The sequence below is a fragment of the Plecotus auritus genome (genome assembly GCF_963455305.1).
Source record: "Plecotus auritus genome assembly, chromosome: 7".
Classification (NCBI taxonomy): domain Eukaryota; kingdom Metazoa; phylum Chordata; class Mammalia; order Chiroptera; family Vespertilionidae; genus Plecotus; species Plecotus auritus.
In genome coordinates, this window is record NC_137774.1 from 36967709 (window position 1) to 36986557 (window position 18849).

Sequence of the window (18849 nt, forward strand, 5' to 3'; positions counted from 1 at the left end):
TCACTGGAAGCACCCTGAGGCTCAGGACCTTCTCCTGGTAGCATTTCTTCACATGTGACCCTTCCATACTGTGGGTTCTAAAGGTGAGAAGGGCACCCTGGCGCTCTGGAAGTCACCAAGACTCAGTTTGGAGCTGGGCACAGAGTTCTGTCCTGTGGGGCAGTGGGGTCCTCCGAGGTAGGGAATGTGGCCCAACCTACACGGGTCCACTGCTTTTACCAGGGAGGGGAGCAGAAGGAAGACCTGGTGGTGTCCCCGTTCACAGAACTCGGCCCGCAGAAGTCGGGCAGGGAGTGGGCAGATAGGGGAGCCCTGCCCCAGGAGTGCCAGCTTAGGGTCAGCAGGGAGAGTGCAGCCGCTGCGGCCCGGGGCCACTAGGGGCTCTCGCGAGTCCCGACCTTGCGGGCAGAGCCGAGCCCACAGTGGCCCCGCCCCTTCCTTCTCCTTCAGGTCCCCGCCCAGCCAATCCCCGCCCCTCGCCGCCGATCGGCGAGCGATCGCCACGTCTGCGCTCTCCGCGTTCCTCTAGAGCTGCCTTTTTGGTTCCCACGTGGGCAGGCCGGCGATGGCGGCGTTGGTGGCCTCCGAGGCGGCGGGGGCAGGCGGCCGAAACGGCCCCGGCAGAGGTGGGTGCTTATAACGCTGCGGCCTCTGGACCTCGCATCTCTGGGTAGGGCTCCCCAAGTCAGAGACAGAACCTGGAAGGCCCCGCCATCACTCGCTCTGGGCCGCTGTCACCGAAGCCCAGGAGTGCTTTTTGTGGCCTTAGGGCGTGATTGTGAGCAGCCCCTCCCAGGAGCTTGTGGTCTTTCAGCCAGAAACTGCCCTCCGCCGTGGCCGGCAGACAGGGGCGTGAAGAATGAAGACTCACGGGAAAGACAGACCTGGCTGGGAGGGAAGAAACCGGGCGCCTTGCAGCGGGCCCTGCACAGGGGTCTCAGGGAATGCTTTCAGGGAAGGGGCTCGGGGTTTCATCCACCAGGCACTTGCTGAGCGCCCACTGAATACCAGGCCTGTGCAAGGTACAGGGACTAGACTCGGGGACCTCAATCTTTCCGTGAATACTGATGTAAACGGAAGATTTAGCCGCGTGTTAAAGGAGGCGGCGCCTACTGGTCCTTGTGACAAATTGAGCTGCTAAGACTACCAGCTCCTACACCTCAACAACCACAAGGGAATTGTGCCTGTCAGAGGAGCTTCTGTGAGGGGCCCAGGAACACTGGGCTGGTTGTTCCAAGGCCTTTGAAACGACTGAACAAAACCATAGTGGTAACATTCAAATCTGGCTTCAGGGTCCCGATGGGCCATGCTAGTTCTCCACTTCACCACCACCCCACCCACCAGGTCTGGGAGAATCCCACCTATCATAGTAAAGGACCCTAACAGAAGTTCTGGCACATATAGTACAGACTCAGCCAGTATTCATTGATTTACTTAATTTCTTGCCTTATTACATTCCGGAACTGCCTGGCTCCTAAAGAGATAACAGGGTTGAGCTAAACTGAATTGTGGGGAATATGATGTGGATTAAGAGTTTAAGCTTTACTAAGGGGCTACAATGTTTTCTCCTTTAATCAGGGGATTGTAATTATTTGTATATCTACATTTGCCCCCACTAGACTACTGTCCCCTAAAGATCAAGGCCACTTTTCTGCCCTTAAGCCTATTTTCCCACAGTCCTGACTAGAGTATGTTGTTTCCATTCTTCCTGGGGTGGGAAGTGGGGTGGAACAATGGGACCAGGGAACTTGTTAAGTCAGTTAAATGCATGGTGTTTATTTCCCTTTTAAATGAGGCGAAGGAAGAGTGCAGGAATTAACCAGTGTAGACATAATGAGTGTACTCAAGTAAGGAAGGCAATCTTTTTAAAATATATATATATTTTTATTGATTTCAGAGAGGAAAGGAGAGGAAGAGAGAAAGATAGAAACATCACTGATGAGAGAGAATCATTGATTGACTGCCTCCTGCACGCCCCATACTGGGAATCAAGCTGGCAACCTGGGCATGGGCCCTGACCGGGAATCGAACTGTGAACTCCTGGTTCACAGGTTGACCCTCAACCACTGCGACACGCCGGCTGGGCAGGAAGGAAGTCTTTTACATTAGAATTTATAACAGTGTGCTGGTTCTAGAGCTCTTATCTAGGACCTCAGAACTTCAAGGTGTTCTCAGGTTGGGGGAGGAGGCACATTTTCCCAGAATTCTTGGGCTGCCATGGATCCTGGGTTTTCCTCAGGGTTGTTCTCTATCAAGGAGCAGCTCTTTGGACTTTTTTTCCATTTGCCCCTCAACTCAGTCCCCCGGTGTCAGCTTTGCTCTCCTGAGGTAAGGGGTGAACTGTACCCCATTCATGGCTCAAGTCTTTGATTCCCAATAATCTCACAACATGGAAATGAATTGTGCAGGTTTCCTCCTGGGTTGAGTTTTCTTTCCAGCAGCTTCAGGATGAAGTCAGTGGGGAAGATGGCTGGGCATGCCCCAAGGGATCTGGGATCTGGGACTGAAACTTAGGTGGAGCTAACAGCTTAGCTGAGTCTGGCTGTGGTATTGGCCAGGTACTGACGCAGGCCCTACATTGATCCTAGGTCGAGTCCCTCTGGGCCGCTTGGCCAATCAAATACCCCCCGAGATCCTGAACAACCCCCAGCTGCAGGCAGCCATTCAAGTCCTGCCTTCCAACTATAACTTTGAGATCCCCAAGACCATCTGGAGGATCCAGCAGGCCCAGGCCAAGAAGGGTAAGCCTCCAAGCTCTGAGCTGGGGTGGGGGTGGAGAGGTTGCCTGGCCCAGTTAGGGGCAGTGTCCCCATTCCAGCCTCTACCTACCCATCCTCTGCTCTCATGTGTCTGCTTTGTCTTACAGTGGCCCTGCAAATGCCTGAAGGCCTTCTCCTCTTCGCCTGCACCATTGTGGATATCTTGGAAAGGTGAGGTTTGGGGTACAGGAGAAGGAGCTGAGCCAAGACCCCATGGCCATTACAGCTTTGCCTGTTGACATGATTCTTTCCTTCTGGACCTCTGCCTTACAGCTATGCACATACAAAGGGAAAAACCCAAAATTAAGACAGAGCAATTGGTGGGGCCTGAGGAGAAACCCAAGAATCCTCAGAGCTGACCCTGGAATGGGCTGAGTAGTCGGCTCAGGTTCTGGCCAAGGGAAACCTTTATTTCTGGCACATCTTGGGGAATAGGGCAAGGAGAGGCTTAGTGGGGAGAAAGAAGTGCCTTAGACATGGTATTCATTTCCTCTAAGTTTCTTCAATATAATGAGCCATCCTTGGGCAGTGGGGGTGAGTGCTCAGCCATCTGGAACCCACACAGGAACCGGGAGGGAGAATGGAGAAAGGGGAGGTCATCTCGTGATGGGAACCTCCCACTTCCCTGCTGCTGCCCTCCCCACACCCTGCTCCTAATCCCGCTGCCACAGACTCACTTCCCTACTCCCATCCTCTTGCCCCGTAGGGATGCTCTCTGGGGCTTGGGCCAATTTGCATACATTTTAATCTATAAAAAATTAAGTTCTCAGGCTGACTCAGATGCCTAGGCTGCATTCTAAAGAGCTGAATAATCTGCTTTTGTGCACAACCTGATTTGGGGATGGGGATGGGATGGAGATGGGGATGGGGAGGGAGAAGAGGAGGGGCTGACTGGCAGCAGTTCAGCTTTCTCCACCATGCCCCCAGGAGATAAATGAGTGACCTCAGTCACTGAGCCAGAATGCATGCCCCAGGGATGGGTCTCTCAGGGAAGAGCTGGTCCTCTGCTCCATTCCTGTAGTGAATTCAGGGGGGGTGAAGGGTCTTCCCACCCACCCCCAGCCCACAGTGATTCAGGCCTGGCAGCAGATCTCCTGGCAATGTGCTGGCCAGAGCCCACTCTTCCTGACACATGGGGCGTGTGGGCAGTGCCATGTGCTATGGGGGAGCTATGCATGGGTCCCCCCATCCTGGGCACAGAGGGCCTTGATTAAGGGTGAGGAGTTAGCAGGGGGTCTGGGCATCAGGGAGGCTATGTATACCCACATATGCATGCCCACACACCCCACAGTGCCAAGACTTGGGGGCAGGTGCCTTTGCATATGTGTACATGCTCACTGCTCTGGGTGGGATAAGTCAGGAGGTCTGTGGTTGTTTGACCCTGTGTATGCCAGTCTGAGATTTGCGGGTCCCTCTTGTAGTCTGAGCCTGAGCAGAGGAATCAGGGTGCTACAGAGACCATCCTCATATAGCTATAGTTCCAGGAGCTGCTGCCAGGGCTGGAGGAGGTGGCAGCTGGGCCCCTCCTACTCTTGGTTGGCAGAAGTGGCAGCTGCCTACCCAGGGAATTGGGTGAGGTAGAGTGGGAGGAGCTGGGCCCTGAGATACTTGCACAGGGTTAGATCTCTCTTCCACCTCGCTCCTTGGACCACTGTGCCACTGTTATCCATCCCCACAGGTTCACAGAGGCCGAAGTGATGGTGATGGGTGATGTGACCTACGGGGCTTGCTGTGTGGATGACTTTACTGCAAGGGCCCTGGGAGCTGACTTCCTGGTACACTATGGCCACAGCTGCCTGGGTATGGCAGACCAGACACCTGGACCCTGGCAGGGCTGGTAGGGAGGCAGGATTGCACGCTGATTTCCATCACAGTGCCTTGTCCTGCTTGCAGGCATGAGGTCCATCCTGGTTTCTGGGATGGCCTCAGCCTTCCTGCTCTGCAGGTGGATTTTTCCTTTGGATTTGGTTGCCTTGGAAACCTTGCTGCTGTCGATGCGGGTGTTTGAAAGGTTGTTGGTATAGCAAGCTGTCCCCTTACCTCCCTCACCCCCCCAAGTGACCAAGAAGGAGATTCTATCAGACCTGTGACGCCCCCCTCCCCCACCACTTCCTTCTATCCCCAACTTGAAGCCACTGGCTTCTCAGAGACGTTGGGCTGGGCCAGGCCTTCTGCCTCTTCTGCCTTCCAAACCACAGTCTCCTGAACTCTTCCCTCCTCCCAGTTCCCATGGACACCTCTGCCCAAGACTTTCGGGTGTTGTATGTCTTTGTGGACATCCGGATAGACACTGCCCACCTACTGGACTCTATCCGCCTCACCTTTCCCCCAGCCAGTGCCCTTGCCCTGGTCAGCACCATACAGTTTGTGTCAACCTTGCAGGTAAGTGGACAGGCAGCAGCCAGTCTCTAAGCTATTCTTAGTCCCTGTGCCAGGTGCTGCAGGCTGGTCCTCTGGCCCTGGCTCTCCCTCCCCATCCACTTGCTTTCCTTCTCTTGTTTTCCCTACAGGCAGTTGCCCAGGAGCTGAAAGCTGAGTATCGCATGAGTGTCCCACAGTGTAAGCCCCTGTCCCCAGGGGAGATTCTGGGCTGCACATCGCCCTACCTGCCCAAAGAGGTGGAGGCTGTTGTGTAAGTGAAAAATGGGGGTGTCAATTTTACAGGCATAAGAAATGTACCCTAGGAGTCCTTAACTATTTGCTCAAGGTCACCAGCAAGATGGGGCCCAAATAGGGTTTCACATTTTCTGTCTCCCTCACCAGTGCCCTTGTCCACTGTCCAGAAGGCTATGCTCAGGGTGGGGCAGGAATCAGTGGGCCTGACGGAGGGTGAGGGTGGGCTAGAAATGGTAGGAATATAATTGCAGAAGATGGATGGGTACACCCAGGCTGTAGCCCCATTAATTTAGCATCCGGACAGCTAACAAGTAGGAGCGGCGTGTCTCCTGCTGCCTAATTATTTTAGGTAATGGAAATGCTTAATGTTGTGTGAATGCAGCCAACCTCAGAGCTGACAGCTCCTGGCTGAGACTGGGGAGCCCCGTTCCTAGCTAATGGCAGGAAAGGAGGCAGGGGCACTCCCCTGACTTAGCCCACCGTTGGGGCTGCAGATTCTGGTTCTAAGGATCTTGGTGTACTCACACAGACACCCCTGTCCACTGCCAGCCCAGACCTGGCAGTCCTGCTTCCCAAGCGGCATTTCCCTTGTGCCCGTGCCTGCATAACTGAGCTCACAGATGCCTACCCTTGGGGGCTTTGACATGTGTGTTGGAGGGAGGGAAACCCTGAGTGTTGGCCATTCCTCAAGATTCAGTGTGGTCTCCCAGAGAAGGAGCTGCCATGGCAGGTTTTCTTCCATCCTTTGGCCTCTTCATGTTCTGCGAAGGTACTGTTAGAGATAGCATCTCCCAGGGCATGCTGGGTACAGCCTCCTGATTGTTAGGCCTAGAGTTGAGCCCTAGATATACTGCTTCATAGCTGTGTGACTTGGGCAAGTTTCTTTTTTTTTTTTAATCTTCACCTGAGGATATTTTTCCATTGATTTTTTTAGAGAAAGTGGAAGAGAGAGGGAAAGACAGAGAGAAATATCCATATGAGAGAAACATTGATTGGTTGCTCCTGCACGCACCCTGACCAGGGCCCCGGGCCGGGGAGCAACCTGCAACCCAGGTTATGTGCCCTTGACTGTAATTGAACCCGGGACCCTTAGGTCCACAGGCCAAAGTTCTTCTATCCACTGAGCCAAACCAGCTAGGGCCGTGGTCGGCAAACTGCGGCTTGCGAGCCACATGCGGCCCTTTGGCCCCTTGAGTGTGGCTCTTCCACAAAATACCACGGGCTGGGTGAGTCTATTTTGAAGAAGTGCCGTTAGAAGAAGTTTAAGTTTAAAAAATTTGGCTCTCAAAAGAAATTTCAATCCTCGTACTGTTGATATTTGGCTTTGTTGACTAATGAGTTTGCCGACCACTGAGCTAGGGCTTTTAAGTATGTTTTTATTTATTTGAGAGAGAGAGAGGAAGGAAGGAGGGGGTGGGGAGAAACATTGATTGGCTGCCTCCTGCACACCCCCTACTGGGGACGAACCCACAACCTGGGCATGTGTCCTGACTAGAAATCAAGCCAACTGGCAACCTTTTGGTGCAGGGGACAATGCTCAACCAACTAAGCCACACTGACCAGGGATGGGCAAGTTTCTTACCATCCCTGAACCTCAGTCGTATCTTGTAAAATGGGAACAGTATAGGTAGCTTAGAGGATTATTTGAGAGGTCTGAGTGAAGTCATACATGCCAGGTGCTTACCCCAGGCCCAGTGCACAGCAGGCATAAGTCCAATAAACAGTATATATTGTTGCAACTCAGGAGCTGGACCCAGGAGCCAGTTAGGGCAGAGAGTAGCCAGTGTATACCCGGAACCCCATTTACAGCTTAGATGGCACCCTGAACATTACTCCCTTGTCTGTATTGAGCGAGGGAGAATCTGTCCCGCGCCCCCGCCACCTCCAAGTTAGGATCTCTACAGCATGGAGCAGCCTTACCTGGCCTCAGCTGTGCCTTTACCCCCAGAAGGTTGGGGGCGTTCTTAGCTTCTGCATTAAACAACTAGAGGGGCTTTACGGTCATCCAGTTCAAGCTCCTTTTTTACATGTAAGATAACCAAAACCTCGGGAGGTGAAATGACTTGTTCCAGTTCACATACAGCCAGTAGGCACAGCCAGCCAAGAACGCAGTCCTCTGTACCCCAAGCCAGTGCCTGCTTCTTCTGTTGCCCCACCACACTTACCACCACCCCCTTTTGACACCCCTGCAGATATCTTGGAGATGGCCGCTTCCATCTGGAGTCTGTCATGATTGCCAACCCCGATGTCCCTGCTTACCGGTATGGGCTGAGCTGGACCAACCAGCTGGGGAAAGGGTGGGATTCTCTGCCACTGAGGCCCTCAATCAGCCAAATCCTCATTCTCTGGCTCTTTAACAGCCCCCAGCCCTAAAGATATGAGGTACTTGGGTCCTGAATTTAATATCAAACCTAGGGCTGCTGCTGCACAGTACCTACCCGTCCCCTGGGATTCACATGGATATCCTAAAACCCACTCCCACTCCTGCCGGCCCAGCAGTGGGACTGATCTTCCCAATGACAATCCATGCTCTTGCCTCTGTTCCTAATTACCTGCGTGGAGCCTGAAGGTTCAGGAGACCAAGGGGGCTGAGTCAGGGAGTTTTGTGTACAGCCCAAGTCCCACAAGTGGCTGTTATTGTGACCCTAACAGCTTCTTTTCCAGATATGATCCATACAGCAAAGTCCTATCCAGAGAGCACTATGACCATCATCGAATGCAGACTAACCGCCAAGAAGCCATAGCCACTGCCCGCTCAGCTAAATCCTGGGGCCTTATCCTGGGCACTTTGGGCCGTCAGGGCAGCCCCAAGATTCTGGAGGTCAGAGGGCTTGGGATGGCCTCTGGGGAAGGGACTGACTGGGAAACCATCAGTCAGTGGGAAAAATCAGTAAGCCAAAGAATTTAGCCTTGGCAGCTTGATCCTGATGATTCCAGCTCTGCCTTCCTCTACCAACAGCACCTGGAATCTAGGCTGCAAGCCTTGGGACTGCCCTTCGTGAGGCTGCTGCTCTCTGAGATCTTCCCCAGCAAGCTTAGTCTGCTTCCGCAGGTAGACGTGTACGTTTCTCCAGCTTATCTATCTAGCTACGACTGGCTAACGAAGTTTAGAATTTGGGTCCTTCCTAGCACATATTGAGGGCTGGCGTCAATAGGTATTGCTTCCATGATCATGAAATTCTAATGTTTACAGAGCACTCAACCAGCAGGGGCAAATGGTTGGCGACCGCTGCTCTAGGTCACACTTATTTTGTCTGTCTTGGGGCTGACAGGCATCTGCACCATCATAGTGGTTCTGTAGGAGATGAGATTGAGGAGTGGTTGGCGTCTGCATTGTGCCAGGCACTAAATTTGATTCTGGGAATACTATCACAAAGGAGGTTGCCCAGGCCCTGTCCTCAGAAAGCTTGTAGTCAGGGAAGGAAACAGAAGACAAGCAACACTACAGTGTTATTCTAAACAGCAAGTAATTTACTGTCTTAACGTTAGAATTCATAGTAAGCATTCATTGGGTGTGTTGGGGACACAGTCATGTTCTTCAGCATGCTGCCCAGGAGAGGGGGAACACCTCCCTTGGGTCTGATCTGACTTCCCTCCCCAGGTGGGTACAGGTGGCATGTCCACGCCTCTCCATTGACTGGGGCACAGCCTTCCCCAAGCCGCTGCTGACACCTTATGAGGTAACACCAACATTTGACAGCGTGGACTTTGCACCTGGTTCTGTCAAGGGAGGGATCTAAAGTGGAGTGTGGTAGGTGGGCAGTAGTTACAGCTGAGCTACTTCCTAGCTGAGTGGCCTTGGGCAAGTCTCTTAACCTCTTTAGCCTGACATTTCCTCTGTGTACATTGATAACAGGATCTTCTATGCCATTGTGCGGATGAAATAATCCTGTGTGGAAAAGTGTTGGCAAATGTTCTTGTTCGGTTTTCCTCCTCTAGGCGGCGGTGGCCCTGAGGGACATTTCCTGGCAGCAGCCCTACCCCATGGACTTTTATGCTGGCAGCTCCTTGGGGCCGTGGACGGTGAACCACGGACGAGACCGGCCCTCCCAGGCACCCCGCCGGCCTGCGCTGGGGAAGGTAGGCAGGGACTCCCAAGGAGGGAGGAATGGTCGCTCCCTAGCGACGCGAGCCGTGGCCGCCGCCATGCGGCCGCTACGGGAAAGGCATGAGAGCGGGATGGACGACGTCACAGAAGTGGGACCCTGACCAAAGTGTACAACTCAGATGCAGGAGAGATCCGCGCGCCTTTCTCCAGCCGTGACTTGCGAGGATTGCAGCTGCAGAGAAGAGAAAGTGGTGCCACTCGCACCGTGAGACGCTCCTGAGTCTCAGGTATCCGCCCTGCTTTGGCCGCGCCTCACCATTCCGCTTTGTCGTGGGAACGCTCGTTCGCGCTGAGGCCCGCCTTCAGGGTGTTACCGGCCCTTGGGCTCCGCCCCTCGCGTAATTGAACTTCCGCTCGGGGAAAGGCCGCTTCCGTTTCCTCTGGCGCGCTGTCTCGCACCATGGCCGCACCGCAGCCTCTACGTGTGTTGTGCTTGGCGGGTTTCCGGCAGAGCGAGCGGGGCTTCCGCGAGAAGACGGGAGCGCTGAGGAAGGCGCTGCGGGGCCGCGCCGAGCTCGTGTGCCTCAGCGGCCTGCACCCGGTCGTGGACGCAGCGGGCGCCGGGCCGGAGTCCGGTGAGAGGAGTCCTGCCTCGGAAATGCGTTCCGAGTCCTATCTTGCCTCGTCTCTATAACACTTTTCAGCGCACCCCTACTCTGTATCCTCATTCATTCCTCCCACCCTCCCTCTTCATTCTACCCATACCTTTCATTTCTTTAATCCCAGCCTCCCATGTTTACACTTTGATTTGTTCCGCCCGCCCTTCCCCTTGCTAATCAATCTATTCCCAACCTCATTTCCCCCAGACTTTCTTCTCTCCCCTCAGCCGCTTTTCTCCCTGTCATTCCCATTTCTTTCCTCCTGCATTCCCCCTTGCCCTAACCCCACCCTATCCCCCCTTATCTCTGTAGGGTCCTGCCCTCCAGAGGAGCAGCCTCGAGGCTGGTGGTTTTCAGAACAGGGGGCAGACGTTTTCTCCGCACTGGAAGAGCCAACAGTGTGCAGAGGTCTGGAAGAAGCCCTGGGAACGGTGGCACAGGCACTGAGCAAGCTGGGACCTTTTGATGGGCTCCTTGGTTTCAGCCAGGGGGCAGCGCTAGCAGCCCTTGTGTGTGCCCTTGGCCAAGCAGGCGATCCCCGTTTCCCCTTGCCAAGGTTTATCATCTTGGTATCTGGTTTCTGTCCTCGAGGCCTTGGCCTCCAGGAATCCATCCTCCAGGGTCCCTTGTCGCTGCCTTCACTCCATGTTTTTGGGGACACTGACCGTGTCATCCCCTCTCAGGAGAGTATGCAACTGGCTAGCCGATTCACTGGATCCATCACTCTCACCCACTCTGGTGGCCACTTCATTCCAGCAGCTGCATCACAGCGCCAGGCCTACCTCAAGTTCTTGGACCAGTTTGCAGAGTGAAAGATCAAATGCCTGGGTCCCTGTATCCTCCTCCTCACCCCTGTGGGGACACTGACTTTGGGGCAGCCTCTATGATCACTGCTCTCCCCTTGTCCCTACCCTGGGACCTCCACTGCTGTTTGTGCTCACCATCACCAATTAAGACAACTATCAGTTCTTGTCCTGCAGTGTGGCTCAGTGATTGAGCTTTGACCTATGCACCAGGGGATCATGGTTCCATTCCCGGCCTGGGGACATGCCTGGGTTGCAAGCTCAGTCCCCAGTGGGGGGGCGTGTGAGAGACAGCTGATCAATGATTCTCTGGTCATCAGTGATGTTTCTATCTCTGCCTCTCCCTTCCTCTCTGAAATCAATAAAAATATATTTTTTTAAAAAGACAAATATCAGTTCTTAAAATTCAGATTACATAAGTCCAGTTCTGTATTCAAAGAAAACGGGGAGCAGGCGGCCTTAGTGGATGTTGACCTTGGCATCTGATACTCAAACATTGAAAAGGCTAGTAGAGCCCTGAATGAGTGGAGGGTGGCATGGGAAAAGTAGGGGCAAGTACCACTGTCTTCCACACAAAATGGTGATTTGAATTTTGAGTATCTTTTTCCTGGTACAGAAAACAAAACCATTTTATAACAAATCTCCACATCCACAGAGCCTTCAGGGCAGCACCAAGGAAGGAGGTGTTTCCAGTTAGCCTCCAGGAGAAGCTCTTGCATGAGTGTGCAAAGACACATTTTTGATGGAAGTCTTAAGTCCCAAGCTGAAGGAAAGGCGTTCTCAGCTGAATCAGGGAAGAATTTATATCAGAAGTTCTGGGAAGAGAGTACCTGACAAGGCTCTGCCTGGACCATACTGAGTTTAGGCTTCCTCCATCCAGATCCCTGAGAGTTGTGTGCTGGCCTTTTGTCGAACCCTGGCTTCTTGTGTTCTCTTTCTCCATAACTTTCTTAGCTCCTCTGAGCTATGAGTTCAAAGGGTGGGATGGTGATAAATCTTGGATTGAGGCCAAAGACAGCACAGAAGAAACCCTTTTCCAAACTTGCCCCTATTTGCAGTTTCTGAGATTGATGTTACACTGTAGTGATCACAGCCAAGGCCTAAGCAGACCATCTGGTTTGCAGTTGTTTCTAGGCACTCTAAAGCCTGCCCACTTCAGCCATTTCCCCTACTTCCTGCGCTCCCCCTCGGCCCTCACTGCTCTGACTTCAGTTCTCTCTCTGCAGGCTCAACAACTTGTTGCTTTTCTAGAAGATCATAACAGAACCTATCTATCCCTCTAGCATGGTTGCCCCCAGGGACTTAAATAATGGAGCAGAAATACTCCAGTCCATCCTAAGACAAATAGACCAACAGTCCTTAAATTACCAAAAATTCTGAGTTCGTCACTATAGCTAGCAGCTCTGCAAGATATTTTTCTTTTTAAGAACTGGAGTTACCTGCCTAGACAGACCCAGTTTACTGGGTTTAGGACCTTTGCTGCCGAAAGTGGGTGTGGGGAGAAAGTTCTTAGCTCAGTCTGCCTCTGCCTTGCTCATGGTTTTTAAAGGGGTCTTTTCCTTAGCAAAAGGTGAAAACTCTGAAATGGACTGAATTATTCCTACAGGCCTGTTGGATTGGGCCCATGGCATTTTAGAAAAAAATGGATTTGTGATATTTGAAATTTTAGGAATTTCACACAAAAATTCAGATTTCTGACTTTTCTGGAAATAAGCAGTTAAAAATGGAATGAATGCAGTGGCTCTGCAGTTCAGGGCTCACGAGCCCTCATGGCAATCACAGGCTGCCCATTTTAGCAAGGTCCCAAGAGGTGAGAATGATGGCTTGTGTACCACAGCTACTGCTACTTGGATTATTGTGAAGATTAAAGTAGAGAGGGGGAGATATATTGGGGAATGAATTTTAAGCCAGGGCTTAAAGTTAGAAGGGTGAAGGCAGAACAGAGCAGTATTAGGTGCAGCAGAAGTGCTCATGCTTGAGATGAGAATTTCCCCTGAAAATCATAAAATCACCCAGACGAGAACAGATCATGTGGTCCACTTGTTCCAACAATGATCTGTGTCACCTGGCATCATGTTACATCAGCATTATGTTAAAAGTTGGGATTGCTCAGCCGGCATGGCTCAGTGGTTGAGTGTTAACCTATGAACCAAGAGGTCAGGGTTCAATCCAGGTTAGGGCACATGCCCAGTTTGTGGCTCATCCCCAGTAGGGGGTGTGCAGGAGGCAGCTGATCAATGATTATCTCATCATTGATGTTTCTCTTCCTCTCCCTTCCTCTCTCTGAAATCAATAAAAATATATTTAAAACAACAACTTGGATTTCTGGAGCCAAACTCCAGATCCAAATATTCAATTACTGGGACCCAGAAATCTGCATTTCAACAAGCTATCCCTGGTCATTTCCATGCAACATCATATTTTAAAACTGTTTAGAGAGAATGTAAGTCTGTTAATATGTTTTATTTTATAAAAGCCCATGTGATTCTCATGCTCTCCATTGGGGGGGGGGGCAAGCTCTCAAGAATCATTGACTTAACATTTTTCAATTTTTAACTAAGGAAAATGAGATTCAGAGGATAGAAAGGGGAATACCATTTATTGAGTGCTAACTATGCCAAACGTGGTAAATGGAGCTTTATAGTTGCCTAATTTAATCTCGCACCTTCATGAGGAGATACTTTAACCTAATTTTACAACTGAGGAAACAGGCATGGAGAGACTAAATAGCTTACCCAAAGTTGGTTCGGATCCAAGAACTCACATTCTTGATCATTGCTTCTTCAGCAGCCCTATAGGAGGTGAGCAGAGGCCACCACTCACTCCTTTTGGGCTAAATATCCTGTCTGGGCCTCACCTTCCTAATCCATAAAATAAGCTGGAGTGGGGTGCATTAAATGATTTCCAAGACACTGAGAAACTCCACATTGTACACAGTCTTCTGGCTATTTTCCTCCTCTGACCACCTTCTCTAAATGGGTTCCAACTGCAAAAGACTTGGTTTCTTTTCAAAATACCCCTACATTTCTCTTTCCTTCTTCACTCCACTTTAGATTCCTAAAGCAAATGGGAGAGTCCCTTAGCAAAGAACCTCTCAACAATCCCAGTGCCAGAGATCTCTTAGAGAAATGTGCCCCCCCCCCCCGCACCCTCTTCTGTTCATTTTGCCTAAGTGCCCAGAGCTGGGTTCTCCCCAACACCACCACAGTCTGATAAAGATATAGTAGCCTAATAGAATAGTACTTAAAAACAAAATAGCATTCTGCAGTTTTTAAAGGTTTTTACTTCCATGATCCTTCTTGGTCCTCACATCAGACTTGCCCAAAAGAAGGATTATCTCATTTTACAGAAAGCTCAGAAACAACATGGCCCCATAACAACCAGTTGATGATGCTTGGGATGATGATGCTTGGGATGCTTCTCTGTGCATTGCTCCCACCTGCATACACTACATCTGCCCATGGATGCCCACTGGATTCCAGAATTGAGTGCATTTTAATGTAAGACCTTGGGGTCCTTAGGTGGGAGGAAGGCAGTACAGTACGTGGACATTGATTAGCTGTGAAATCAGCACCAGTTGTCTTAGAAGTTTAGAAAAGGAGTGGGTATGGAAGAGTAAAGAAAAACTGGCTTAATGGGTGGCAGGGCTGTGTTGCATTAACCATTCCCAACACTACCTCTAGGAAAATTCTGCACCTAATATGCAATAGCTCCTGCAGTAGGTGATGGTGGCTGCAGGTAATGTGTTGTTGTTGTTTTAAATACGGAACGCTTCACGAATTTGCGTGTCATCCTTATTCAGGGGCCATGCTAATCATCTCTGTATCGTTCCAATGTCAGTATATGTGCTGTCCAAGCGAGCACGCAAGTGACGTTTTTGAAGAGGTCATTGCACACACTTCACTGGCACAATAGGACTTCAGCCCCTCTGATTCCCTCCCGCTCTTTAGGGCTAATTTGAGATACTGTTTCAAATTGGAATCCAGCACTTAGACTGAGGGGAGGATGTTATGTTCAGACAATGCTTTAGGGACCTGGTTAACTTCACAAACCCACTGGCTTTCCTGAAGGTTGGCAACCTCTCTTACCCTACATGGTTTAAGAGGAGCAAAGAGTGGGGAGAGGAGTGAGGGGAGGTTGCAACGCTATCAGAAAATGAGTTCAAGAATTACTCATTGCCCTCTGCCTACTCAGCTAAGGGTTCCTGGAAGAATGAAATTGTGGTGCATTTAGGCAAACTTTCCTGTCTAACCACTTCAGTCCACAGGAGGCATTTTTTCTTGCATCCAGGTCCCAGCAGCCTCCGTCCTACTGAGGAGATTTAAAAAAAACACAAAACCAACCCAAATATCGTAACTATTGCCTTTCTCGCCATCCCCTGGCTGCAACACCTTGGCTAGGAAAATAGGACGGTCACCGAGGCTGGCGGTCAGACATATTCCACACACCACGCTTCCTTCTCTGCCTCGGCGGAAGCACGGCAATTAGACCCCGGAGTAGCACGCCTGCCTGCGCCAAACCTCTCGCCACCCCCGCAGACACCTCGAATCTTGACTCGCTGCCCCCGCTTCCTCCTGCTCTTGGTATCCCCCTTACTGGGGCAGCAGTGAGCGGCTCCGTGTGGCGCGGAGCGTGGGCGTGCTGCGGGGCGACCATGGCTGTAGACTGTTACCTCCGGTTCCCACAGTAACAATCGAAAGCCACGGTTGCCCTGGAGACGCGGGGGCGGGGCGCGTGGCAGCTCCAGTCAGGCTGACGTCAGGACCGAGATGGGGGGCGGCGGAGGACCGGGAGCTGGACTGCTATAGGGCTGTGCGATGTGCATGTGGGCCGGCCGCCCCTCGCAGCCCCTGGGGACCAGGGAAAGGACCGCCTGATGGCCGAGCTTGCGCTGGATCAGCACCGCGGACAGCGGCAGCCCGAGCAGCAAGCTTGGGGCTGAGGACTCTAGGGACAGAGGGCCCCGGGTCCGCTGTCCGGGGGCGGGACCAGGCGTCGGTGGCCGTGACTGGAGACTGTTACTAAGGGCGGCCCGGGCAGTAAGCAGTCTACAGCCAAGGTGCCGGCGCGCTGCCCGGGAAGGGGGGAGGGGAGTGCCTCTGTCGTCCGCAGCTGGGGGCGCTGCTGCTCTTCCTCCCCCGCGTCTCCCGCCTTTCTGGGCTCCGGCGCTAGCGGACAGGCACGCGGACCTTGACGTCAAAGCCCTGTGACGTCAAAGACGTCCCCGTTGAAAGGCACTTCCGGAGGGGGGGGGGGTCGGTGGGGTGGAGAGGGGCGGTCCTGCCGAGGCCCCACCCCCGCCCGGTCCTGAGAGAACAGCTCCTCGCGCAAAGGCGAGAGGCTGCCGATGTGCGTGTGGGCTGGCAGACGGGACTCAGAGGGACGCGGAGGCCAGCCCGACGGGTCGGGACTGGGAAGGGGCGCCCCGGTGGAATGCAGGGCGGGGGTCCTGAGGGAGCCGCAGCGGGTGCCCAGCTTAGCCGGCGGGGGCAGCAAGGCTGAGTCACCGCGCTGCGGGGAGGGGAAGGAGGGGGTGCGTCTCCTGAGGCACCAGCATCTTCGCCCCACTTTCTTGGGAGGATGGCGCAGGAGCCCCAGGTAAAACCGCGGGCGCTCTGGGGCCGGTCCTCTGCTCGATGCTCCTCCGAAGTGGCTGCGTCTGCATCCGGGCGCGGGCAGGTGCTGCACAGGGTTCTGTGTACGCTCTGGCCCGGGCTCCACCAGCTACGAGGGAACCCTCGCCCCCCACCCCATCCCCACCCCCACCTCACAGGGGCCCTCCAACCCACCACCTGCGGTTCTCCTCAGGGCCCTCCATCCCTTCTGTCGCCCGTCGATCGGTCGGTCCCGCTTACCTGTCCGGCCGCGTCGCGCCCGCGCGCGCTCGCCTCCCGCAGTCGGGCTGGCGCGGCTGCTTTTATAGCCGCGCGTAGTACTCGTGCGGCGGCTCATTCATGCGGCCGCGGCTCCTACACACTGACGCGCTGCCGACGTCAGCAGGGAATTTAGGAAACGGGAAGAGGGGCTATTTATAGTGGCGAAGAGGGGGGTGTGTGGGGACCTAGGCGTTGGGGAGGGTGCCCGGAAGCAGAAACAGGGAGGGGAGCCCCTGCCACTGTACAGTCTACAAGGGGTTAACTTTCCGGAACTGCGGGCTGGGGCCGGCGGGAGATAGTGTGGGAGGTCAGCCGGGTCCCACTCTGGGACTCCTGGGACACAGCCCCACCCCGCCCGGCCTTCCAGGTCCTCACCCGGCAGTCCCCACTCTCACACCTCAGGTCCTGGACCCAAGGGCTCTGTGACGTCACAAGATGTACCCTGGCGGTATACTCCAGAGCCCCTGAGGTGTTGATCACTGAGGTGGGGGTAGCGAGGAAGCTGGGCCCTGGGAGAGCAGCATCTAGAGCTGTGCTGTGCGGGAGAAGAGTGGGGAAGCTGAGGGTCTTGGGAGGCTTTGTAGGAGGAGGCTGGGCCTGGAAGGAGTGCCCAGTGGGGGTCCAGGTACCAGTGGGAGCTGGAGACCCCAGGCCAGGCAGGAAAATTGAGGACAGGCACAAGGCCCTTGGACTCCCAGAAATGAGCAGGTGGGGGTGGGGGTGGGGGTGAGGAGGTTCCTCTGTGGGGAAGTTGGGCAAAAGATGTCAGGAGAAGGGGGGTGAGAGGGAGAGGAGCCTCAGCAAGTGGAGGGGGGCTGACAGGTCGTGGGCAGTGTCAGTTTCAGAGCCTGGCACCCAGCAGGCCGAGTTTAGGATGCATCTGTGGAATAATGGGCATATGAGCTCATATGAGCGTAAGAATGAGTGAAGGAGACCCAGGGCTCAGCAGCTTGACAGAGAGGGCTTTCAAGGGTGTGGCAGAGCAGAGCCCACTTCCGGGAGGAACTAGAGTTCCTGGAGGTCAGAATTGGCAGGAAGGGGATATGCCATGTGGGGCAGAGTTCCCCTGGACAGGAGCAGGGAAATGAATGATCCTGGCCCAACCTAACTCCATCAATTGAGGAGGGCTCTAAATGGGGGACGGAATGTGTTCAGAGAGAGGAGCTGGATTGGGATGGGGAGAGGCAGGGCCAGGCCAGACTAGGTGGGACTAGGGAGGGAGGGAAAGGTCAAAGATTGAAGAGTGGAATCCATAGGAGGGCAGTTAGGCTGGGGGCAGTTCTGTAAGGCCCTCCATAAGGACAGCTTGAGGGTAGGAGCTGGGGCAGTAAGTTGACTTGGAAATCGGGTATCTGCCAAGAGTGTTAAAGAAAAACAAGGAGCCCTAATTGGTTTGGCTCAGTGGAAAGAGCGTCGGCCTGCGGACTGAAGAGTCCCGGGTTCGATTCCAGTCAAGGGCACATGCCTGGGTTTCGGGCTTGATCTCCAGGAGGGGACATGCAGGAGGCAGCCAATCAATGATTCTTTCTCATCATTGATGTTTCTATCTCTCTTTCCCTCTTCCTCTCTGAAATCAATAAAGATATATATTTTAAAAAGAAAAGAAAAACAAGGAGCCTGCCGGCTTGGCTCAGTGGTTGAGAGTTAACCTATGAACCAGGAGGTCTCGGTTTGATTCCGCGTCAGACCACATGCCCAGGCTACGGGCTTGATCCCCGAAGTGGGGCGTGCAGGAAGCAGCCAATCAATGATTCTCTCTCATTATTGATGTTTCTCTCTCTCTCTCCCTCTCCTCTCTGAAATAAATAAAAATATATTTTAAAAACAAAAAAAGAAAAGGACAGTGGGCACAGCAGACACTGGGGTGGGTTCACAATGGACAGACTCCTCCCCTGCACAAGAGACACAGAGAGGAGGGCTCCTTGTGGTGCTAGGATCTGGCCCCTCCAGAGGATAAAAGATTACAGCAGAAATGGGGCCAGAGAGGTTCTCCGTACTCTTTGGGAATCTGGCCACCCTGAGTCCTTTTTCTGCTCCAGGCTTTGTCCCAGAGCTTATCTTCTTCAGGCATGCCTTCCTGCCTGGGGA

General features: G+C 53.3%; 2 protein-coding genes across 2 annotated transcripts; both read left to right on the plus strand.

Moving 5' to 3' along the window:
• Positions 1–471: 471 nt before the first annotated feature.
• DPH1 (diphthamide biosynthesis 1) lies at positions 472–10494 on the plus strand. The gene is made up of 13 exons (XM_080678713.1): positions 472–626; positions 2589–2741; positions 2867–2930; positions 4438–4559; positions 4984–5141; positions 5270–5391; positions 7568–7636; positions 8040–8196; positions 8335–8435; positions 8977–9055; positions 9315–9455; positions 9603–9710; positions 10395–10494. Exons 1-12 carry the CDS (start codon positions 566–568, stop codon positions 9690–9692), a joined length of 1317 nt encoding a protein of 438 aa, XP_080534839.1. The 5' UTR covers positions 472–565; the 3' UTR covers positions 9693–9710; positions 10395–10494.
• OVCA2 (OVCA2 serine hydrolase domain containing) lies at positions 9738–11264 on the plus strand. The gene is made up of 2 exons (XM_080678714.1): positions 9738–10058; positions 10395–11264. Exons 1-2 carry the CDS (start codon positions 9884–9886, stop codon positions 10892–10894), a joined length of 675 nt encoding a protein of 224 aa, XP_080534840.1. The 5' UTR covers positions 9738–9883; the 3' UTR covers positions 10895–11264.
• The last annotated feature ends 7585 nt before the right edge of the window (positions 11265–18849 follow it).